This window comes from Aspergillus brasiliensis (assembly GCF_001889945.1).
Source record: "Aspergillus brasiliensis CBS 101740 unplaced genomic scaffold ASPBRscaffold_3, whole genome shotgun sequence".
NCBI classification, from domain to species: domain Eukaryota; kingdom Fungi; phylum Ascomycota; class Eurotiomycetes; order Eurotiales; family Aspergillaceae; genus Aspergillus; species Aspergillus brasiliensis.
Genome location: NW_027137444.1, coordinates 2,659,177 through 2,682,086, shown reverse-complemented (window position 1 = coordinate 2,682,086; position 22,910 = coordinate 2,659,177). Strand labels below are relative to the sequence as shown.

General features: G+C 49.4%; 6 protein-coding genes and 1 non-coding gene across 7 annotated transcripts; 3 read left to right on the top strand and 4 right to left on the bottom strand.

Annotated features, from left to right (window-relative positions):
• Positions 1-595: 595 nt before the first annotated feature.
• On the bottom strand, positions 596-667 carry ASPBRDRAFT_t73. Its single transcript has one exon. It is a non-coding gene; the product is annotated as a tRNA-Glu (tRNA).
• Positions 668-1,307: 640 nt separating this feature from the next.
• Positions 1,308-5,618, bottom strand: ASPBRDRAFT_28029 (uncharacterized protein; the record flags this gene model as incomplete). Its single annotated transcript, XM_067622462.1, has 1 exon — positions 1,308-5,618. The coding sequence occupies one exon, from the start codon at positions 5,616-5,618 to the stop codon at positions 1,308-1,310; it is 4,311 nt and encodes a 1,436-aa protein (XP_067482310.1).
• Positions 5,619-6,712: 1,094 nt separating this feature from the next.
• On the top strand, positions 6,713-7,452 carry ASPBRDRAFT_40312 (uncharacterized protein). Its single transcript, XM_067624327.1, has one exon. The coding sequence runs from the start codon at positions 7,031-7,033 to the stop codon at positions 7,196-7,198; it is 168 nt and encodes a 55-aa protein (XP_067482309.1). The 5' UTR covers positions 6,713-7,030; the 3' UTR covers positions 7,199-7,452.
• Positions 7,453-8,860: 1,408 nt separating this feature from the next.
• Positions 8,861-10,481, bottom strand: ASPBRDRAFT_473652 (proliferating cell nuclear antigen). The gene is made up of 6 exons (XM_067625842.1): positions 10,252-10,481; positions 10,114-10,181; positions 10,018-10,058; positions 9,524-9,953; positions 9,184-9,470; positions 8,861-9,128 (listed from the first exon to the last, which is right to left on the bottom strand). Coding segments are annotated over exons 2-6 (777 nt in total). The 5' UTR covers positions 10,115-10,181; positions 10,252-10,481; the 3' UTR covers positions 8,861-9,110.
• Positions 10,482-11,108: 627 nt separating this feature from the next.
• Positions 11,109-12,492, top strand: ASPBRDRAFT_40310 (uncharacterized protein). Its single transcript, XM_067624326.1, has 4 exons — positions 11,109-11,179; positions 11,254-11,459; positions 11,544-11,858; positions 11,923-12,492. Exons 1-4 carry the CDS (start codon positions 11,163-11,165, stop codon positions 12,423-12,425), a joined length of 1,041 nt encoding a protein of 346 aa, XP_067482307.1. The 5' UTR covers positions 11,109-11,162; the 3' UTR covers positions 12,426-12,492.
• Positions 12,493-13,088: 596 nt separating this feature from the next.
• ASPBRDRAFT_119260 (vezatin family protein) lies at positions 13,089-15,163 on the bottom strand (the record flags this gene model as incomplete). Its single annotated transcript, XM_067617238.1, has 5 exons — positions 13,089-13,753; positions 13,805-14,256; positions 14,312-14,793; positions 14,855-15,054; positions 15,115-15,163. The coding sequence occupies 5 exons, from the start codon at positions 15,161-15,163 to the stop codon at positions 13,089-13,091; spliced, it is 1,848 nt and encodes a 615-aa protein (XP_067482306.1).
• A 2,035-nt stretch (positions 15,164-17,198) lies between these two features.
• sha1 (putative calmodulin-binding protein Sha1) lies at positions 17,199-20,155 on the top strand (the record flags this gene model as incomplete). Its single annotated transcript, XM_067620664.1, has 2 exons — positions 17,199-19,809; positions 19,860-20,155. 2 exons carry the CDS (start codon positions 17,199-17,201, stop codon positions 20,153-20,155), a joined length of 2,907 nt encoding a protein of 968 aa, XP_067482305.1.
• Positions 20,156-22,910: the final 2,755 nt, after the last annotated feature.

The window sequence follows — 22,910 nt, the reverse complement described above, 5'->3', positions numbered from 1 at the left end:
AGGTTAGCGAGTTGTGCAACAGTCCGCCAGTGGGTGGAACTACTGCTTGGATACTGAGATTGGGCGTGTTTCCGGGATTTACCATATGATACCTCCTACTGCGTTGCTCGGTTTTTCTTACGAACCTTCCGACTGTCTTTCCTCGTTGATTTCCTCGGAGTTTTGTCTGAAGTGGGCTGTTCCATCTTCCCCATCACGCTCTTGCTCAATGACGCGCCGTGCCGCGTCTCATTGATGAATTTTCCTTCCTCCCCCCTTTTATCCTTTATTTTCCTCGTCATTTATTTCCTTATATCTACATATCTCCCCCCCCCCCCCCCCCGGGATTATGTGAATATCACGACTTTGCATTATGTACTGTAGCTATTAATCTTGCTTGCTGCTTGGAAATAATCAATCAAACAAAAAGACACAACCTTTATACCAAACCAATAGCAGACCGCCCACCGTGTAAAGTCGACCAAGACAGTAAGTAGGTATTCACGTACACATTGTAACCCAAATAAAAAGTAGAGAAGAAGAGAGCAAACTAAGACAGGGGGTACCCATATACAAATGAATGTATACAAAAAAGAGTCAAAAATGAAAAAGATATCTCCGATGCGGGGAATCGAACCCCGAGCTGCCGTGTGAAAGACGGCGATGTTAGCCGTTACACCACATCGGATTGTTGTTGAATAACGGACTGATCTTATAATCTAAGTAGAGCTTAGTGGCCGATCCCCACCCCACACACGATATTACGGAGTAACTAGTTACTTCTATCTACTCTACTTTCCCAGTTCAATCAAGACAATAACATTTACTCCACGTACTACTCAGTAGGACTTTTTCAGGAAATGAGGATAAGGAATGAGAATAATGGGGAAATCAAAGAACGATGTTAATAGTACCTGCAAACGATAACTTCACGTAGGCAATGAATAGTATATAATGGAAACAATAGAGCGAGGGGACGGAAGGGAAGGATGGGAGTAGTCAAGGGATTGATTGATTGTCTGGCTGGGCCCATGGTGCGAGGTATACATGGAACTAGTTACTACATTTGCGTACTTATGTCTAGAGAATACAAGTGATGTATCATAAAGGAAAAAGTCGCTCATATGATTGGTCCCACCCACTACATAGGTGGAGTGGCCATCTATCAACAGTCTCGATTGAGTAGTAGAGATATATATATAGAAAAGACGAGTATTATAAACAGGTAGAAGTATGAACCGAAACCAGCTATATGCATCAAAGCAGCGAATGTTGTGACTAGAGCAGTCGATCAATATAGTCCCAGAAAAGAACGTCAGTTGTTTCATCTATTTGCCCTTCCCCCACTTCTTCACCCTGAAAACATAGTACAACGTGACGGCACCGAAAATGTTGAATACGAAATAGCACCAGAAAATGCCGTAGTCGCGCCAGCGGTCCTTCCAATAGACCCACCGAAGAGCAAGGTATTCGTCGGCGATTGTCATGGAACAGTACTCGCAGGCAGAGGTGGCGTTCGGATTGTACACCTGGCCTCCAGCGGCTGCAATATACTTCTGCATATACTGCCCACAGGTGTAGTTGGACGGAGGGTCGAAGACACTGAGCTCTGCAGTATTGCACTCCACCGGGCGACCGGAGAGGATTGAGCCGCCGACACCGGCCGTGTAGTACGTGAAAGGGGAGACACGGTACATGAAAATCCAGAACCCGGGTAGGTCTCCGGGTGGTTGCAGCATACCATTGAAAATGAACGCAAACGCGAACATGAGAACGGCCAACATGCCTGCCACCGGCGCTTGGGGGACCGCGGCTATCACGAAGTGAGCCATGCTGGCCACATACAGATAGAATTGGACGATGTAAAGAAGGGCAAGGACGTGTCGCTCAGCATCTTGACCCGTGCCCATCACAGCCCAGTAGAAAGATGCCCAGACACAAACCCCGAGGACGATGTGGTAGGGAATCTCAACGAAAACATTGGAGAGAATGAACACTTTCCACGAATAGACCCTTGATGGCCGCTCCCGGACTTCATATAGCGCCCGCTGCGCAACGAATCTGGGCGTAATCTGGTTGACGAGTGTTGTGAAAACAGTGGCCAGGAGGAAGACGCTGAAGAGAGCACACTGGAAACCCTGTTGGGTGTTGTCCGCTTTCCAGAAGGAGAAGCCGATGAACAATCCACATGCTATACCCAATGCATACTTGGAGAACACATATTCCGGTTGGCGGTAGTACTGCTGGAACGCACGCTTCATGACGTGGTAGAGTTGGCTGCTGAAAGGCATAGCAAACTCCGAGTTGTTGCTATCACCATCCTGGGCTCGCGGCTCGGGCTGTTGTTGCGGATCCTGAAGATGTTCGAGCTCTGCGAGGACCTCCTTGCGCTCGGGGCTATCGTTCCATTTCTGAACCCAGTCAATGCTTTCCGATGCTTCCCCAGCGACAATCTCAAGAATGTACTCCGCCGGATTTTCCATGTCGCCACAGCGCCTAGCACCGCAGCGCTCAAAGTACTCCAAAAGTATGCGGGATTGATCCCCAATATCACCGAAGTAGACAGTTCTGCCTCCTTTCGCTAGGAACAACAAGCGATCGAAGGTCTGGAACAGCAGAGCACTCGGTTGATGGATGGTGGCAAGGACTGCTTGACCATGATCGGCAAGCCTTCTCAGAAGCGAGCAAATCGTCCAGGAACTCTGGGAGTCTAGACCACTGGTCGGCTCGTCGAGGAATATCAATAATGTCGGTTTTGCAGCAAGTTCCACCCCGATACTCAGCAACTTTCTCTGCTCCACGTTCAAGCCCTCTCCCGGAGAGCCCACAACTGCCTCCGCAAAGTCTTGCATGCGTAGAACTTTAATGACCTCTTCGACATATTCGTACTTCTCCTTTTCAGATACCGATTGGGGCTGACGGAGCATAGCACTGAAGCGGAGGGCCTCGCGCACCGTACTTGTCTCCATATGAAGGTCCTGCTGTTGCACATATCCAGTTTCTCGTGGAAAGTTGGCCTGCAAAGCTCTTCCGTTCACCAAAATGTCGCCGGTAACAACACCAATGGATACTCTCTGGGCGAGGACATCCAAAAGCGTCGTTTTCCCAGCCCCAGAAACCCCCATCAGCGCGGTTAAGGTGCCTGGCTTAACCCATCCATTCACGTTATCGAGAAGTCGCCGGGTACCATCCTTGACTGGAATATCATAATTGAGGCCCTTCCAAGAAAGGATGTCTGTTTGCTTAGGAAGGTTAATAACATCCACCTGGTCCCGTACTTCGGGCTTGTCTGGGTTCGCCTCTCCATCTTCGATCCCATCGGAGGATAGCAAATATTGCGGAACATGACCAGACCGGAAAACTAACGATTCTGCCTTGGACGTTTCGCCCGAGTTGTACTCGGAAAGGAACAAGTAGAGGCCGGTGAAAAATACCAGGTAGGCGATGAGGATTCCGTAATTCCGCCAGACATGGCTGTAGTAGTACTGGTAGTTCTGCGCCAAATAAGCGTCCCCGGAGACGAACCGCTCTCCTGCGACGGCACCCACAGCCGAACAGATGAAGGATGAGCCAACAGCATAGCTTGGGATCGTTGAGGCGCATTCAAAGTTCCTACCATGGAACTCATTCGCGATCAGGGCCTCATATACATAGTAGATTGGGTTAATCCAGCGGATCCATGAAAGCCATGGGTGCATATATGGTTGCGGCAATACAAACCCAGTATATACCACAATGCACAAGATACAGACACCGGCCATTGCCATTGCCTGCGCGCTTGTCCGGGTAGCTGCAGCTAAGCTACGGAAAATCCCGGACATTGTCACAACTGAAGTCAGCAGAAACATGTAGCAAATGAAGAACTGCGAGGGTTCTCGGCGAAGGTTGGACATCAGATAAAGGATCACACAGAATAGAGTACCCCGTACGAATTTGATAGGCAGATCCATGATCAGACTGGCCAAGGCCTCAGCGAAGGGATGGACAAACGCATAGCCTGCTTGCTTCACAGCAATTGGCCGCTGGCTGTATAGCTGAATGATCTCATTAAGTGCGATCAAGGCATTGAAGAGCACAGCAAAGTATAACACAGCCCCTCTTTGGAAGAATGTGGCGGTGGTAGGCGGAGAATTGAAAAAGATCGAGCCGATAACTAATCCTAGTATGGGTTGTACCGCTACCGTAACAATCACAGTTGGTAGGTCGTTTCGTAGTCGCTGAAATGCTCGGCGTAGGCAAAGGCGGACTTGCATCGGAACGGAGAGAAGGTATGGACTGCGCGGCCGAGTATGGCGGGCCTGCTGTTCTTCATGATGGGTCTTGAATGCCCTGGCCTCCTCGGAATCTGGTGGATGAGCGCGTTGATACTCCTCTATCTGACAGCAGAGCTCCTTATACTCGGGGCTGCGCTTCCAATATTCCTCGAACTCCTTCGCCGTGCGTGGCACCTTGTCCACCATGTCAGGACGGGCCTTACGTTCGCCGGGGTTGGTAACTGAAGTTAGGAAGTCGCCGCTGACCTGGCGATCTGGTAATTCCCAGCCCATTTCCTCGAAGTAGCCTACTGCACGATCGCGGCGGCCGAAGTAGATTTGGCGACCTTCGTAGAGGACGCTGACTTTGTCAACTAGATCGTACATCGACTGAGAAGCTTGGTATGCAGCGATAGCATGACACGATCGACCCATGTCGGCAGAAAGACGTAATGCCCGGACAAATTTCAGAGCGGATGACGCATCGAGGCCTCGTGTGCTGTTATCCCAAGCTCCGATTCGACATCTGGAAACGAACATCTCGGCGATACTGACCCTCTTCCGCTCACCACCGCTAACACCGCGCACAAAGTTGTCTCCGACCTTGGTGTGATAGGTGTTTGAGAGGCCAAACACAGCCAAGACAACCTGAGTAAGGGTTTCAACATATTCGGAGCGTGTCAAGCCTTCGATTCGTTTCTGGGGGGTCCGTGCATGCGCTGCAAAAGAAAGCGTTTGGCCAACGGTAAGGTGTGGAAAGTGTTGGTCAACTTCCTTGTTGTAGGCTACTTCTCCACGGTGGTGTTTGATCATATCCTCATATTCGATGCCTTGGTAATGGATAGTACTCTGAGGTTCTAGCGTTAGACCACCCAGGTGACCACAAAGGGTCTTCAGGAATGTTGTGCATCCACTTCCAGGGCGACCGAGGACGAGCAGAAGTTCTCCACCTTGGAGGAAGCCATCGAAGCCACGGAGAATCTGCCTTGGTGGAGGGGAGGCTCGTCCCGAAAGTGCACGCGCGGCTGCGCGAAAGGGAGCTGCCAATTGGGTAAGAATAGTATTCTGGATCTGTAAAGCTGAGCCTGATCCCGACACGCAAAGATTAGAGAACACGACACCCTGCGTCTGGGGTACAATGCCGGACTGGTCCAGAGCCCTTAAGACGAGCTTTGCCCAGAGACGTTGATCGAATGCCGGATTGGTGGGATCTAAACGGGGGTCATCCTTCTCATTGATCGTAGCAGCATGGGAAATCCTTCGACCAGTGTGGCTGGAGGCGATTCTTGTCAGATTCTGAAGCTCGTGTTGCTCTTCGTCCGAAGATGTGGTCTCCTCATTATCCGGTGGATACGGTTCGTGTGCGCGGGCGTCCTTTTCCTCCATGTTGCCAGTGGATGGGAGTTCCTTGACAGGCCCGTTTCCAGAGCCCTCAGGTCACCAAACAAGAGGAACAAACCAGAAACTAGAAAGGAGCGGAATTCTGCCAGTGATAAGGGTTGGGAAGAAGGTACTGTATGTATGGGATACACCTGATCAATAAAGCCCACAAGGCAAACTATAGAAGAGCCAATTTCGCGTGGCAATGTTAGGAAGCGATCGCCCTGCTTCGTGTCCAGCCATTTTTCAGTGATGAATGGATCTCACTTCTTTCATCCGCATTAGTGCACACTTATGCCTTGTTTCTAGAATTATTTCAGCCATGTCTATGCAGTCAAGCACGGCCGGGCGGCCTGCTCCTCTGGGATGCATGATCTAGGCGGCCCTAACTACGGCCTGCAGCAGCTAGCGCAACAATAAGCCCCAACTAGAGCATGGATTGATCGGCGCTATTATTGCACATAGTCGATCACTTCAGGCCATTCCGTGTGGACCACCTTCAGCTCTTCATTGGTGGTTCCGTCTCACCGAATTGAGAATTGCCCTTGTTCTTAGCATATCGACGTGTGTCGGTGCTGTACCGTGTGTGTAGTGACTAGCGAGGCTGTCGACGGAGACTTGTGGCACGTAGTGGCTGCAATTGTGAGGAGCTGGACTCAACAAATCTCATCATTTGGCCTCAGGAACGACTTGCCCGGGAGATGGAGATGATGATTCCGTATATGGATGCGTGACCCGGCTGTAGCTTTTTTCCGTTAGGCCAAACAGTCATTCAAGGAGGGTGGTCGCTACTGGCTTTTTTCGTCTGCTCGGGCTAAATATACTTGACTGATAGGAGAAGTTAGCAAAAGCAAATCGACGATTAAACACGTCAACCTGAGACTCCTGCAAAAGCCCTATCCCACAGCTGTTTCATGGCCTAATGAGAGCAAGGAAGGGAAATATTGACGGGACGCGATGCCTAAACCACCGACTCCGGACACGGCTGATCGGCCCTCCGACGCGCCGGTGATCAACTAAGTAACAATCCGCGATATGGTATCCATTTGGGCTCAAACTCAGCACCAAAGATACTCCGTAGCTCTGGGTATGCCGAAGGAAAAAAAGCCCAAGGGGGTCATGCCAGCAATTCGGTGTGGATACGAGCCATCGTGGATTTCGATACACGCATGATAAACGGAGAAACGAGCATCCCGCGGTGGAGCTTACTTTTTGTTCAGTGTACGGAATACTCCGTAAAGTGACTCCTTATGTTTGACCTCAAACTCTCCTTACTGCAGCATATTGTTTCATCTGTTGGTGTATACTCAGTGCTTCCGGGCAATTATGACATGTCTACTCTGTACCCAAGGGTATGATGGTATGCTAGCACCTTGTTCCGAAAGGATCCCTATAATTTATTCACCGTGCAGTCGAATATGCCAGGTATCAGTTGCTTATTGTCTGGTGGCGCTCATTGGAGGTGGCTGGAGGCGAAAAACGAGCTCCTCCGCTCCTCTTCAGTCAACGACGCTGAGGCTCAGCCAGCGACCAGCGACCGAAGTCTTTCAGAGAAAACAAGGTGTATGAGACTGAAATGCTCTTAGCCTCGAGATTGCCTTAAAGGTGTAAAGTTCAAAGCTTGTATCGGTAGACAGAAAGGCTGTATGTGGCGAACTCGAACACGAACATGTGGGCCTTCGCACCTGTAGCGTTGTTGTTTCTGTTGCTTGTGACTCTACCTTAACGTTTCCCGGACATCACATCGCAGATCTCAGGCAGCGTACGCACTGGACCCGCAACATAAGGCTCTCCAGCTTGATGGAGTGATTCCGAGCCATGCTAGGAATTAGCCTCGCAAGCTTTACTGAACGCGGCTATGGTCGTGATATGGTATGCATAAGTATGATGTATGATGGAGTGTCATCTTGATAGGCTGTAGAGCCACGGCTCGGGCTTTAGGGTGTCTCAGTGAGGAGTAGAAGGAAAATTCCTCGAATCGTTGAGATGTATAAAATTTCTGTGCAGGCTTGGCCGGCCCTGAAGGCCTCCTACATAGAGAAGCCGCTTTACGACATCAAGGTGGCACAAAGGTGGGTTTTAAAGTTCGAAGTAAGGTCAGAGCCAGACGTGATACGTAAGTTGAATGGTTATTGCTCTGCGAAACCTCATGACAGCTCTCTTCGATACGTTAGCCATGTAGACAGATGCAGCCAAGGCAACCGCAATCTCGGAAGAATTTCAGAAGACACCGTACAAGAAATAAGCAATGCCACCCAAAGGCATGTCTGATCTCTGAACAGTGAATCCAGAAGGAAGTCAAATATCCAGTCCTCTGTAGATACTCCCAAGTCAAACAAACAAAACAAACAAACACCCCGTACTTGTCAGCTCCCAATTCAGTAAGCGGTCAAGCCCACCACCACCACATCGCACCATAAAAAATCCACGACAGCTAAGCTTGGCTCAGCTTCCTTTCTTTTTCTCTCTCTTAAGCGCCATCCCCACCAATGCTGCGTTTCTTTGCTACACACGACAAGAAGGCAGTACTAACTGCCTTCCTGTCCTCGGCTCTGATTTCCTCCGTGATATCACCCGAAACCCACTGCAAATGAGAAATTCGGAGGAATCTTCACCCTATGCACCCGCCATCTTGGAAATGAGTCAAATCACTTTCCAGTGGCCGGTACTGCCCTCAAGGGCCTGGTGTGATCCTTGCACACACCTGCAATTGGCATCAGAAACATCGGGGGGGGGGAAAGGATGTAAGGGTGACCCGCCTTCCTTCGGGGGGGTGAGGTTCTCTTGCATTCCTTTCTCTTTTTCCCCATGGGAGAGTCGTTGCGAAGATTGTGTGTGCACTCGGCTTTGACCGGGTGTGCGACACTTTAGTGCAATACGCAGCATGCCGTTTTCTGTCTTTCGCTCACCCCTTATGGGGTGGGCTGGGAGGTGGGATTGGTATCATTCGATTCCGATTATTCTGGTGGGGGTGGCGCTTCACTTCTTTTTTTCCTGAGGTTAGTTGGATCCAATTCTCTGTTATATGAGGCCTTGTATGTTGGCGTGTGGATACTGGAAAGGACTTTGTTTCCCCCGGCTAATTGTTGGGTTTGGGGACCTGTATGGGTCCCCTTATTAGGTTCTTGATGGGTTCGGGGCTTGGAGGCAATATACTATATGGTTTAAGGAAGAGCTGTGTTATAGACGTATGTTTAAGCTGCTATTGCAGTATAGTTATATGCATGTTGGGAATGCAGCTACACTTCACACAAGATCCGCTTTCGTACATCATATTTGACATGTAGAGAGACCGGACAGGATTATCGTAACCAATTGGACTTTGAACACGTTGGTCGCTTAGCATCTAGCTGGATATTATAGAAACAGAAATGAACACAGCCCCCCTGAGAACATTCAGGATATTTTCCGAACATTAGAAGTTGAAGAAAGAAAAAAGAGAAATCGTTGCCTCCATGTTGCTCCCACTCGTCATTATGATCTCGCATGTATGTCCACTTACTCCTCATCGCCAATCTAGACATTGTAAGTCAGTACATCTCTTAGGAAAGATAACGAGGAATCATCGTACCTTAGGAGCAAGGTAGAATCTCAGATGACCGCTACCCAGGCCATACTCAACGAGGAGCGGCACCTCCTGCGACAGGCACAGGGTGACCTTGTTCGACAGGTTGGTAGCCTTGCAGAAGTTGACGAGGTACTTGAGGGAGAAAGTGAGGGCGACGGGCTCAGTGAGGGAGATGGAGACGTTCTGTGCGGGGTTTTCGACGTTGGTGTGCTGACGGACGGTGACGGAGCCACTGCCAATGTCACCCTGGCAGGAGAACTTGACACCCTCCTTCGTGGCCTCGATGACAACTGAGATTTGCATTAGTCGCGAATTACACCCATTGCCAATGTGAAGAACATACCGGACTCAGAGAGAGCATTCAGATCCCTGCAAATACGCTGGAACTCCGCTGCCGGCATCTCTACCGTAGCAGCGTACTCTGTCTCCGGGATGGCCAGGTGCTCCTGGTCGATGTCCATCAACTTGATATCATACTCGCTGAGTCTATCCGTCTCGGCACTCTCGAACATCAGGTTGACGGCGTCGGGAGAGTCTTCAGCCTTGAGAGTGAGGATATCTTCGTTCTGGGCAGCACGCAGGACCTTGGTCAGGGAGAGCAGGTTGATACCGAGGGCAATGTTACGGTCGCAACGGTAAGGGGAGAATCCCTCGGCCTTGAGCATCATGGAAACGAGAGCGACATGGGAGTTGTCCATGGCCTGGAGTGAGATACCGGAGTCATTGCAGTCGAAGTTGCAGTCTTGGACCAGGTCCTTGATGGCGTCGACGACCTAGAGAAACCACATGTCAGCAATCAAGCATTGACAAGCAAAAGCATGATGGAGGGTTACTCACGCGCTTCAGAAGGCTGGCTTGTTCTAGGCGAGCTTCAAGCACTGGATTAGCTGTTAGCAAATGATCCGGAACCAGCTAAAGCTCTGTGACGCTCACTTTTGATGTGATGGTATGTGAGTACGGTGAGAAGCTAATTGAAAGGAGAAGACGAAGAAGAGGAGGAGCTGAACTAAGTAGCTGGTGGTTAGCGGGTGGAAGGAGGATCGTGAATATGAAAAATCGTAAAGAACTGACAGAAGGAATTGAGAGCGTAGGAAGTTAAACGGCGTGTCTTCAGGTTGGGGTGAATTTATCGAGGGACCTGAAAGTGCAGGCGAATTCGCGTTCGAGGGTTTCATTAGTGGGGAGGCACGCGTCCCAGTCGCGTCATTTCTTAGGCTGATATCACCCTTTGGGGTTAGTCTGCTGCCTGAGGCTGGGCTATACCGCACCCGTCACAAAGAAGTGTCACTACCACTATGACCAGTATTGTAACGGGAACATTTACTATGAGCAGCTAGTTTTGTGTAGCTATTGGGTTGCAAAGGGGGGAGGTATGCCTTTCTACTGGGCAGGTATTACCAGAACAGTGCATGAACTGTTAATATGCAGTTGGATACTTCAAACCAGTGCCTGCAGGTCATGAACAGAGATTAACCAGAGAACGATAGCTAACAGTCTTACTGAGACTTAGTGACAGTGATATTGACTAACCGATTATTAACCGCAATGTTGACCTCTTGGGGTCGCTAAAAGTCACACCTCTTGGTAATTTGGCACTGTATCAAGTCACATCTAAGAATGATGTCACTTATTGCTAGCCTCCTAGTAAGGCCAGCAAGTAGCTGCAGGTAAAGAGTTGACATGAGGGTATTCATGTGGTCTTGGATGAGGGACAAGTGGAGAAAGCGGAATGCATTTCCTAAAGACAGGGAAGATGGACTTCTTTTCCGCGGTATTGGCTGGATTACAAATGCAATCAGTATGGAGATGATATCAGGCAATCAAACAACTCAGAGGGAGGTAATGCATGGACTACGGATTATTGGGCCATCTAATCAATATAAATACTAAAATCTACTGTGAAACTCTCCGAACTATCGTCCCCCCCCCTCTCTTCTTACATTGACAGTGGAGTAACGTTCCAACGCAGAATCATTCTAGATATGACCACAGTATTTATGTTAGTCATTTACCCAATAAACCGAAGCACTCTGGCAAAAGACACAAATAAGAAAAGCTCACCCCAAGCCACAGAACAGGAGCCACCGGCTACATCGGCGGCGACCTCCTATCAGTACTTGTATCCAAGTACCCAGACCTGCACTACCGCTTACTAGTCCGAAGCCGCGACAGCGGCCAGAAGATCAAGGCACAATATCCTACCGTCGAGATTGTATACGGTGGTCTCGACGATTCAGAGACACTGGTTGCAGAAAGTGCTAGGGCTGATATCATTATCCGTTAGTGGACGCATCCATTCCTTTTCTCATATACTACTATCCATCAGAGGAAACAAGTACCTGCTAACCTCACCGGCCAAAAAGACACAGCTGATGCTGCTGACCACCTTGGCGCAGCTAAGGCAATAACTCGGGGAGCTCTAGAAGGTCACACTGAAGAACGTCCTGTCTATTGGTTGCATACCAGTGGAGCAGGGATCTTCTCGTTTCTAGACACCGAGAATAAAGTATATGGGGAGAAAGGCGAGAAATTCTATGATGATGTGCAGGATATCAAGGAGATCGTGAACTTTCCAGACCATGCGTTCCACCGAGACGTGGATAAAGCAGTGTTTGAGGCTGGATCGGTGCGCCCGGGAGTCCTGAAGACTGCTATCGTGTCCCCGGTAACTGTCTACGGTAAGGCTCAGTAGGAACCAAAACGTAAGTGCATGGAAGTAACTAACTGACCTCTACGTCTTAGGTCAGGGCCGAGGACCCTGCTCCCAACGCAGCAGACAGATATATGAGCTAGCCACACTAACTCTCCAAAGCCAGAAAGTTCCCATAATCGGCCGGGGCCTCTCAATCGGAAGCAATATTCACATCGTTGACCTGACCAGCCTATTTGTCATTCTTTTCGAAAAGGCCCTTTCAAAGCATGATGATGGACTCTGGGGTTCGGAGGCATATTACCTCAGTGAGAATGGGGAACATTGCTGGGCTGAGGTGGCCCGCTCAATTGGACAGATCTGTGTGGCCGAAGGATTCATCCCATCGACCGAAGAGGTGGCTTTCAGCTTCGAGGAGGCCCAGCAATATGCAGGCTTTGAGGCTGCTAGTTGGGGGTTGAATATGCGGTGTCGGGCCAGTCGTGCCCGTCGATTGCTGGGGTGGCAGCCGTCTGCGCCATCGCTGGAATCCGAGCTTCGAGATATCGTGAAGGGAGAATATCGCCGCCTACAGGAGGCGAAAGGCAGTGCATGAAGCTCTGCTAAGATGTTGATTGTGAACGTACTTATGGTTCGCAAGGCCCGGGTCCTGGAGTTGCCGGTTTGTAGTAATAGAGGATCAACTTTCCTTCCATATTAGTACTACTACATAAACTACACAATCTGTGCTATTCGACCGCGTCATCGAAAACGCATCCACTTACATCCAGGTCGAGACAGTATACTTCTCAAACGTTATTGAGACGGTCTCAATACAAATAATTACGCTAGAATGTAGGATATGTACACAAGGCTGATAATACAGAACAAACGAGATCGAGCGAAAGCTGCCAGCATTGCTTCGGCAAGCATAGTGAATATACAGGAAGACAAAGCGACGAGTCAAAGAAAAAGTACATAATATACAGTATCAACGATTGTAAGGCCCAAGGGAGTCCGCCAGGGTTGGAAAAGGTAATAATAAGTAACCGGGCTGAATTAGAATGCAAAACTGCCTTAACGCCGCTGACACCGGACCGCTCTATACATTTCTGGGTATCAATCTGCAAAGGTTGCTAGGGAAGAGTCGGCTTCCAGCTCAAGGTAGAGTAAAGCTTAGGTGGTTATGTGCGTGGAGGAGGATGGGGAAGGGATCGGGTATCGAGGTGACGGTAGAGAAGACAGGGATGGAAGGATACAGTCGAATGAGATGGCGAAATCAGATGCTTGTGACGCGTTTCGCAGCTATTGTGGTACGAGGACGTTGCTTGATTACCATCTCTAGCTCCTTGAGCATGTTTGTATTGGCATCAGAGCGCTCCCGAGCGGCTGCTTGTCGTGCTCTATCTTCCTTGACTCGCGCGATTCGTTCTTCTCGGGTTAATGACATCCTCTTGTTCCGAGCTGGGAGAGCTACTGCTTCAAAGATTTCTTCCTCGTCGTCTAGGGTGTGGACGATGCTCGGATCTGTGTTTTCGCCAGTCAATGCTCGAAGGGCGTCTGCAGGGCTGCCCTCGACTGCGGTAGAACCCCCAAGGCTGGGTGTGGGTGACAGGGGTGTTTTCAAAAAGCTCGATGGTCGCGAGAATTCCGTATTTGGAGGTTTTTCCAAGCTACTCATCAATGCGGATTTGCCTGATTCCCACTCCTGGAGAAGGCCTCTAATGTCCGCTCCAATCGATTCGTACTGGGGTATGAGGCTCGCCTCAAATTCACCAGCATCCGGTCGCTCGAGATTAGCACTTGATGCCTCCTTAAGGATGTGCATCTTTGCGTGAAGCGCACGAATTCCTTGGGAGAGTGAATTGATATTTCGGTATTGCGCACGGAGATTGTCCTTGTTGGGCGAAGCTGTTGGTAGCGGAGAAGGCGGGATGACATCACCTGACATGATGATTAGTTTTGGCGTGGATTCTGTTGAGGATTGGCACTTACGATCGTCCTCGTTGAGGATGTTGGTCATCTTGTGAATGTTCTCGCCGGTCACATGGGCCAGCTCCCGCATCTGCTCAACTGCCGTGGTCCATCTAGCAATGTCGGACCCGCCGCCATCGGCACCGAGCGCGAGAAGACAGCAGAGGATGCTCTTTCTCACGATGTAAAGTCTTCCGAAAAGCGCGCGAAGGGCGCGTAGAGAGTACTGGTCTTCCGTAGCTCGCTCATCGAACGCTGCCTCGGCCTCCACAAGCTCCTCCTCTGATATATCGTAGATATCGTAATACTTGGCGAGGTTGGCGGCATCGGTAAGTGGGCTTAGGATATGCTGTGCCCGAATATACTGGCCCAGCATGAGATAGAACGACTCCGACACGGTTCGGCGCAGTCTCAGACATCGTCGCGTTTGCGTCTGATCTTCAAGTCTGCTTACTGGGGGCAACGGCGTGCTTCTACTCAATGGATTAGTGATCTTTGGCGCCTAAGCTGACAGGCAGAGCAACTTACATGCGGTAGCCTCTTGAGACCAGCTCAACTTCCTGTATGAATACAACCGATGCGGAAGCGGCAGAATCAAACCCTTGAGCGTTGCTAATGAAAGTCACAGCTGCGTCGACAGCTTGATGGCGCAAATATTTCAGCCACTGTCGCTTGGCGAAGGCATAGAACAGAACCCCGATTACGGGCACAAGAACCAACAGAACTCCAACTTTCCGAGGATTAAGACCAGAGGACGTTCGAGACCGGCTCCAATGTAACAACCAAGCTACAGAGAAAGAGGTCGAAGCCGTGACAACAGCACCTTGTATGCCAAACGTTGTGGAGATAGACGGGAGGTCCGCTGGAAGAGCCGTGGACATCACATCTGCAGCTGACGTGTAAGACGGCGCACTGTGTTCGTTCAGCAGCTGCGACGCAACGATAACATAGCCGAACTGTTCGAGGAATCTTTCGTTGTCGCTTCGTCCGACGCGGGTATTCAGAGCAGACTGTATTGATGAGATTCGTCAGGATTGACCGCAACCAAGGCATTAGGCGGGGAGTTCATACCGTGCAGACATCATAGAGCCGACCCAGAGCTGCCCGTTGTCGCGAGACTTTCCTTTCAAGGGGCTTGGGCAGTTTATTCCGAATACGCTCCTGGAATTTCGACACTCCTCGTGGGGCAAAATCGGCTGCCGTAGAATCGGAGAAATCATCGCTATGGTCTGCCTCCTTGACTGGCCAGTTCGGATCGTGTTCGCCCTCCCCTGACATAGGACTAGGTAAGACACTGTGATTTCCCCAAAACTTGAATCGGGATAACTCACCCTGGAGGTAGTCCGCCAAAGGCGAATTCTCATAGACGAGTGATTCCATGACCAGTGAACATTCCGTAAGGGTGGCGAGGATAGAGGAGTCTGGAGAAACGCGGATGCTAGAAGGCTAGGAAAGGGAGACAAGGATCAAGGCGGGAAAGTCGAGCAATAGAGTTGAGACAAGTGTGAGATTCAAGCGCGTTCATGTGCAAATTATCGCAAACCCATCTCCGCGACAGTCCAATGGGGCGCGTGGGAAAGTCGACTCCAGGAGAGGGCGATGGAGTGGAGGAGCAAGTAGTATCGAATGGGAACGGGGGGGAAGAAGGGCGACGAGCTAAAGCAGGTTGACTAGTAAGAAATTCGAGGCGCGGCGGGTTGTAAGGGAGGGCGAGTGGATACGCAAGAGGAGTTATAGTAAGCGGGTTTAAGGACGGCGCAGGATATACATAGCAATCTACCCCTGGCAGATGGAGACACTGGCAAGGAACAAAGAGGAAGCCCGAACGACGGTGCCTGTGCAGCGGCCACGTTGAAGATCAGACCATGTGTGTGTCTGGGGAACTGGATTGCCTGCGCTTCCCTTTTTGTGCTCGAATCGGAGCTGGCGCTGCTCCGACGGCCGCCCGGCCTTGTCCGTCTTTCTTACTACTAACTAGTTAACTACGGAGTACCTGCAAACCAAAAATCACTACTAAGAATAGGCGCCCCCCACTGTTTCGGCGGGCTTTTTCCTTGTGCGAATCAATCGCCTCGATTCGATCTGGCGGATTATTCATACAGGGCACTGCTAATCTCTTTTTCCATCCAGTGAGCGCTCGTGATGGATTGCACCCCCAGCTTTCCCAATGGATTCAGATCATCAGATGGTGATCACACAGGTTAGCGAGGGGGTGATGATCCAAGTCTGTGCTTTGACTTTCCCCTCATCAACCAAAACTTGGGTGGAACTGACGTCTTGTGAACTACGGCAGACCGAGGTTTCAGCATCGAGCATATGTTGGAGCCCGCGTGGGAGCTCGGATGTCATCATTATTACCCTCGGGGTACACATTAAACGGCTTGTTTCATGTTGCTCGGATTTGAGGCAGCCTCGGAGAATGGCCGGCCTTTCTATGGGTAATACCATGGGTTCAAACATAAGCATAGGATTGACACGATATTGAGGTTGCCTCAAGGGGCTATCATTTTCCAACCACAGAAAATAGAAACACCTATTCATCACCACAGTCTGAAGCTCAGGAAGGAAATGACAAGGTGAGACACAGGCGAAAACTCGTCTCTCTCACTGGAGTTTGATGCACATATAGCCTTTTATCTTCCATATCTCCTTGCCATATGCACATGCACAGGGCCTAATAAGTATCCTGGTCAAACCCTACAGTATACAGGGCAATTTCGCTCTGTGGCGCAAGTAGTTATGTGCAGCTTATGCCTCCTTACACCATCATCTCAACTCTAATCGCCATAGGAAATTGTAACAGGTGCGTTAAATGAATACGACAGGATGCTGTTTGTGTCATTGTTTACCAACAAATTATTTAGTTACTCCTCAGTGGACACCGTTGGGGCTTTGTATGTGATCGACATCTAACCTAAAAGGGACTAAAATGGTATTCTAGAATAGTACTCAGTAACCGCAGTCGAGCCTTGAAGGACATGGGAGATTAAGTCAAGTAGCATCCATAGCGAGTCACCGCGTGAAGGGTGTTCAATGATCTTGGCCAGGCAGAAGTTATTTTGACCGAGACTGACTCGATTCGCCATCCACATTAATGCCTCAGGTGTCAACTCCCTTCCGTTGCACGGGCAACGAAGCGTCAACATCGCGTCTCCATACCTTAGACCCATCCTCGACCAAACTTTCTATGACTTAGCCTCGATCTCGCCCCCGAAGCTTGACAGATCACCCATCATATAACTTGGATGAATTTCTTCTATGCCCGATGTTTACTGAATCTTAGCTCTCATCCAACTATCTAATCGCCGACACGCCATACAGGAGTCAGGGAATTATCCACGAGATATCCGCATGGAATAGAGGCACCTGCCAAACATTGAGACAGCTTTAGAAGGGTCCTTGCATTTATATCACCATGTCAGGCTTTTTATATGAAGCTACGACCCCTTGCCCTTCAAGGACGAGCACTTCAATCTTCAGCCGAGGTAGCGACAGAAGCTCGTCCGACAGCATGTGGGAAGATAGCCTGGGCAACTGGGACGATACTGCTAACATCGAGTTCACAACCGAGATCAAGCCTTCAGTTCTTACTGGAGCTAAGCCTAGAAGAAGAACCAAGACAAGTTCATCCTTTGCTATTCACGACGACCATGAAGAAAGACCTACACAGCCCGCATACAAGCTGAAGCGGGATTCGAGCTTAGCAGCACCAACCACGAGCCGCAAGACGTCCTTGCTTGCGCAACCAGCTCAGAGATTCCGTCCTAAAGTCAGTTTCGGTCCAAGTCCAGACACACAGTCGCGACAAGAAGGATTGGTTCAAAAGACGACAAGTAAGAGAACGGACACAGAAAAGAACAATGCGCTTTTGATGCGGATAAACGGGGCAGACGGACAGGAGAAGGCAAATGAAAGCCTGAAGGCGAATGTACGCCGTAATACGGTTTACATTCCCCCCGATGATGGCACCATGGCAAGCGTATTCATGGGTCTCTTTAGCCCGCTCAAGTCAGACAATTTCGAGAAGTGTATCAATGAAGATACCCAAGTCAACAGCTTGGAGTCCCAGATTGCTAGGAAGCGACAAGCACAGCGATCTCTCGCATCGTCTGCCCAGCGGGCTCCTCTAAGGTCAAGCTCTAAAGTAATGCAGGAGTCTTGCATTCACCACGACATTGCCGGGAAGAATGGCGGAAAGGAGAATGTACCCCCAGGAACAGTTATTGCGGAAGGCAAAAAAGGATACCAGCCTATGAAAACCAAGACGAATTTGGATAAACATCTCAAAGCTCCCCAGATGGCGGCAAGTAAAGCTGGTGCTACAAAAGCTTCTGCAAAGCCTACCTCCAAGCCTCTATCTACCAAGACAAGCAACACATTTCAGAGGAGCAACGTACTAAACAGCCAGGAACCCACTAAAGCACGACAGAGCAAACTCGAACACAATAGCATCATCAAGCCCGGTTTGGCATCAGACTACAACCGAAACGGTTCTATACGAAGCTCAAATCTATCTACAACCAAGAAACCGTCAAAAGCGAACATAATGCTCAAGCCGACTGCTTCGCGTAACAATTTGATACCTATCGCGAAGGAATGTCCGGTTATTCTAGACAACATCACAAACCCAGCACTGTACGAAGAGAATTGGCTCTCGCACCAGGAGGTGGCAATAACACAATTGGTCAACGAATTGTTCCAATGCACTTACGAGGAGCCGGAGGTTGACAACCATACCATGCTTCGGCATGAGCTCCTCACCTTGTATCAAGGAGCATCTTTCGCACGGCTCCACAAACGTCTCCAAGCATCGTTGCTATACGGCGCGATGAGTATACCAAATGACGTACTCACGCGCAGTAGCCGTCTTTACAATGATCTGGGCTTGAAACGGAAGTTCTTGGATATTTGGGTCAAGACCTACGACCTGCGAGCATTGCGAGCGGCAGTGGAAGTCATCACTGGAAGGAAAATACCTACCTCTAAGTTGGTCCATGGAGGCGATACCTCAGATAACGACAAGACGATGAAACGAAGATTGGAAGGATTTCTGGATGCATTCTTGTTACGAAACCAGGACATCGACCAACAAGAGAAGACTCGTGTTGGAGAAAATGGCGGTGCAGCTGGGCAGGCATACCGTCGGACTGTTCTTCGAAGCATAATGATGGTTATCCTTTTGGACAAAACAAGGATGTGTCAAGGGGCAGCCGCTCCGCGACGCCTTTTCCTTTCTTCGTCGCCCGTCAAGTCCTCCGTTGCAGTGCTCCAGGCACTGGGTCGGTTCCTGCTGCCATCGTGCGGGGACATCATCAAAGCACTGAGCCACTTGGACTGCGAACTGAGTTATGAGCAGCATCCATTGGAAGAATATGACTACCGGGTTGACAACCTTGCCGTGGATCTCCGGGACGGTGTGAGGCTCGCACGGATTGTAGAGTTGTTACTCTATCCTTCAACCTCATCTGGTAATTTGTCGGACGGAAGTTTGCCGCTTTCGGGCCAACTGAAGCTCCCATGCAGGAGTCGCACAGTAAAGCTATTCAATGTACAGATTGCATTGAATGCGCTGGCTTCTGCACAAGGGACAAGGAAGCTCGCGAAAGATATGCACGCCGAAGATATCGTTGACGGACATCGCGAGAAGACTATTGCGTTGTTGTGGAACCTGATCAGCACATGGGGCCTTGCTGGATTAGTGGACTGGAAGGATGTCAGAAAGGAGATTGAAAGATTGAGGCAAAAGGCTGCTTCTCAGGGTGGGAACGGGTACGCTGAAGACGAATTTTGGCATAGGAACGATGGGAGCCACGAACCAACCTTCCTGCTCAAGCAATGGGCGTCTACCTTAGCACTCCTAAAGGGCGTACCTCTCGACAATCTAAGCACGAGCTTCAGCGATGGCAAGATATATGAAAGTATCGTGGACGAATACGAGGGGTATATTGTGGAGCGCCCCGTGGGTCATAACACAACAGCATCTCTAGAGTCGCGTCTGCTGGCACTGGGATGCAGTGCACAATTTGGTGAGCTTACCAATGACTTTACTCCCTCCACAGTGACTAACATAGTTTAGCCAAACTCGTGTCACCCTCTTCGAAGACTCATATCGTCGACAGCGACTTTACAATCGGAGCACTCGCATTTCTCTGTTCGCGGCTTCTGCCTGCTACAAAGCGCGCGCGAGCCGCGACAATACTCCAGACGGCATGGCGACGGATCCTTATGCGTCGAGATGATGAGCGCCGAGCAATCGCGAGAGATATTGCTAGACAATGCGCCGCAGTTGTGCAAACGCAGAACCGGATTCTATGGGCGAAGGAGGTGATTGTGCGATGGTGGAGGCAGACTCGGCCTCAACAGCGTCGTTGAGCAGTTGCTACACAGGGCCACAAAGACAAACGTCATCTATGAACGCAAGTCACCATATGGGGATGGAGATTGTTACACCATCCAGACGTTCTCTACAGACCAGAAGGACATCTAGTTTAGCAACATTGTTTATTTCATGTATCCCAACAACCATTCATCATAGCAATCACGCAGCACCAGTCCCCATATAGTGAGAGTAAATTGCTACGGAACAGACTCCGCCCCTTCCTCCTACATTAGCCAGATCATCACCCAACTACTTACTCAGTACCCAAACAAAATCTCTGCTAATCGCTTACATATGGGCATCCATCCAGCCTCACCTCAACAGCAAGCAAGCCTTACCCACCATGACAACTAGAGAGGAAAAAAAAAAAGCAAACAATAACTTAGATATGAGATGATATTATCCAACACAATTATGTACATTTAGGGATAAGAAAGTGTGGGTGGGGGGTGTTCATTAGGGTTGATAGTAACTACTCCGTATTCATCCTATCATTCCTGCACCTGGACTAGTAGTAGTACTTACTTTGCTTTTGCCATATATGTACCCGACCAAGTCACTCATCTATCTACCCTACTCTAGCCTCACCCCCTTGCTTTTCTTTTCTATTATATTGGGTATGGCATAGTAACAGGTTTACGTCTGATAAGGATGCTAGTCAGTGAGTTTGTAGTTGGTAGGCCTGTCTGCTTATGGAATTATGTATGCATTATGCATCATTGTAAAGTGAAATAAGAGGATACTAGAAAATCAATCAAATTATTCATGACAGAATAGTAAGAAGAGAGTAAGAATAGAAAGTAAAGTAAGCAGCAATCATGACGATAAGTCTGCAGCTATATCGTCATAGTACTATGATGATAAAAATATACTACTATAGTTACTATACTAAATATAAATGATACTACTAGTATAGTATGCATCTGCCTATTTACCCTACTGCTCTAACTGCTGCTTGGCAAAGAGTGATCTGGGATCATCCATGCAATTCAAGTGAAGTCACACCTGGAAGATAAGTACTAATAACTACTAATACTATGGCAGTAAAGCAAAAGTGAAATGAAAGTGAATGGTTAGTAACTTACACACGAATTACTTTAGTAAGTAATAGTAAGTAATAACTCTTATCATAACTCAATGATGGAAGTAAATTATCCAAGATGTTATGCTTATGCTTATGCTCATGTTACATTAACTGTTCAGTTACAGCGTAGGGTGTACCTACCTATCTAGTCAGCCAAAAGTTTGGTTAGTAGTGACTAGTAGTAGAGTAGGTTACTGCTTACGTGGGTGAGATCAGCCATCTATCGTAATAATAATGATAATCCCACACGGAAGGATGGAAAGATGGAAAGATGGAGGGAGAGAGAGTTTGTTGCGCGGAACTCGTATGATGTCACCGGTGCTTGCAGCTGACGAGGAGCGGAGAAGAAGCTACTACTTACAAAATGTAACAACTAATGTCATTTACAGTGGTGGCTACCTAAAAATAATGATTTGTTCACAGTTGATACTATCCCTTAATTTACTAATATTAATTATGTGTGCCTGCTGTCAGTGGGTTCAATCGATTTGAGTGGTGTTGTTACTGAGGAGATGACGTCGGTTGACCATCTGCCATCGGCCAGTTTGAGCGGCCGATCGCATTCCCCCCCCCTCTCTACACAGTATGACCGAGGTAGTACTGGACATCCTCGATGATGATGATGAATATGATGATATAATGATTCCGATGATCAGATGCTGTTCTGGATCAACGACGAATCCGGAGAGTTGTGACTTGTGAGTAATTAAACAACAGCAGCAGCCCTGCGGGGAAAAGAACAGACGTTCGAGAAGATTACTGGAAGCGGCAACACACGCCTCCTAGTTACTCTCTTTTTGCTGTCTCTCCACACCTCTCTGTCTGTCCGATGACCAGATCGATCGCCAACGGGCTTTGACTTCCCTCCCTTACGCCGTACAGTAGTCTCGCTGCAGAAGCCCTGCAGTGCATGGGTACCGACCTGCTGGTTGGAGTCCGGTATATGTACCTGTGCTGGCTTGAACGAACTTTAATCGTGGGGTTGTCATTGGCAGAACAGCCGGTCCGCCATCAGGAGGTTCCCTGAGAAAGAGCGGTCGATCGCCGGCTCGGAGGGAATTGCGAGATGCTCTTTGCTGGCCGGAGTTGCTATTCTTCCGGATCAGCGGAGGAGGAAAGCAACTATAGGGGTCCGTCGAGTCAGTTAGGATTGCAATGAGGCTTAGACACACTCTCACTTGGTTTCCGCTTCGGCTCTCCCGTGGACATCCTATGGTGTGCGGACAGACGTGTCCGAGTACCAGGACAGCTTGTCTTCTTCTGACCTCCTTAATTGGGCCTGTCTGATCGATACAAGCTGCAACATAGCCTAGTCGTTCTCTCTTCCCCCCCCCTGAGCAAACTTCGACGTGGTCATGCTTGGTATTCGTTCGCCAAGAACCAGTCCTGCAATATAGGAGCAGATGATCGACGAAGATCTCCCACCTTCCGGGGATACTCCTTTTCCAGACCGGCCAGTATCTACTGTACTCTCCAGGACCCTCCTCCCCCGTTCTCTTCCATCCCACAGCCGCAGTCATTTGCCCAAGTATTTGGAATGGCGCTTGGCATCCTTGGCCGGTCACCAACTCAACGCGGATCCTCTCGCGACCAGTTGCACTGGAGAGGCAAGGAGGAGGAATGTGTGGGAGGGCGGACAGTAGGTCGGTCGCTGCTGCTCCGGA

Excerpts from the sequence above, each read along its gene's own strand:
- ASPBRDRAFT_40312 (XM_067624327.1), top strand. The coding sequence starts at position 7,031 with ATGCCAGGTATCAGTTGCTTATTGTCTGGTGGCGCTCATTGGAGGTGG.
- ASPBRDRAFT_40310 (XM_067624326.1), top strand. Across the intron at positions 11,460-11,543 it reads TAGGGCTGATATCATTATCC|ACACAGCTGATGCTGCTGAC; the intron begins GTTAGTGGACGC and ends CCGGCCAAAAAG. Across the intron at positions 11,859-11,922 it reads GTCCCCGGTAACTGTCTACG|GTCAGGGCCGAGGACCCTGC; the intron begins GTAAGGCTCAGT and ends TCTACGTCTTAG.
- ASPBRDRAFT_473652 (XM_067625842.1), bottom strand. Across the intron at positions 9,954-10,017 it reads AAGCCAGCCTTCTGAAGCGC|GTCGTCGACGCCATCAAGGA; the intron begins GTGAGTAACCCT and ends TGGTTTCTCTAG. Across the intron at positions 9,471-9,523 it reads GAATGCTCTCTCTGAGTCCG|TTGTCATCGAGGCCACGAAG; the intron begins GTATGTTCTTCA and ends TGCAAATCTCAG.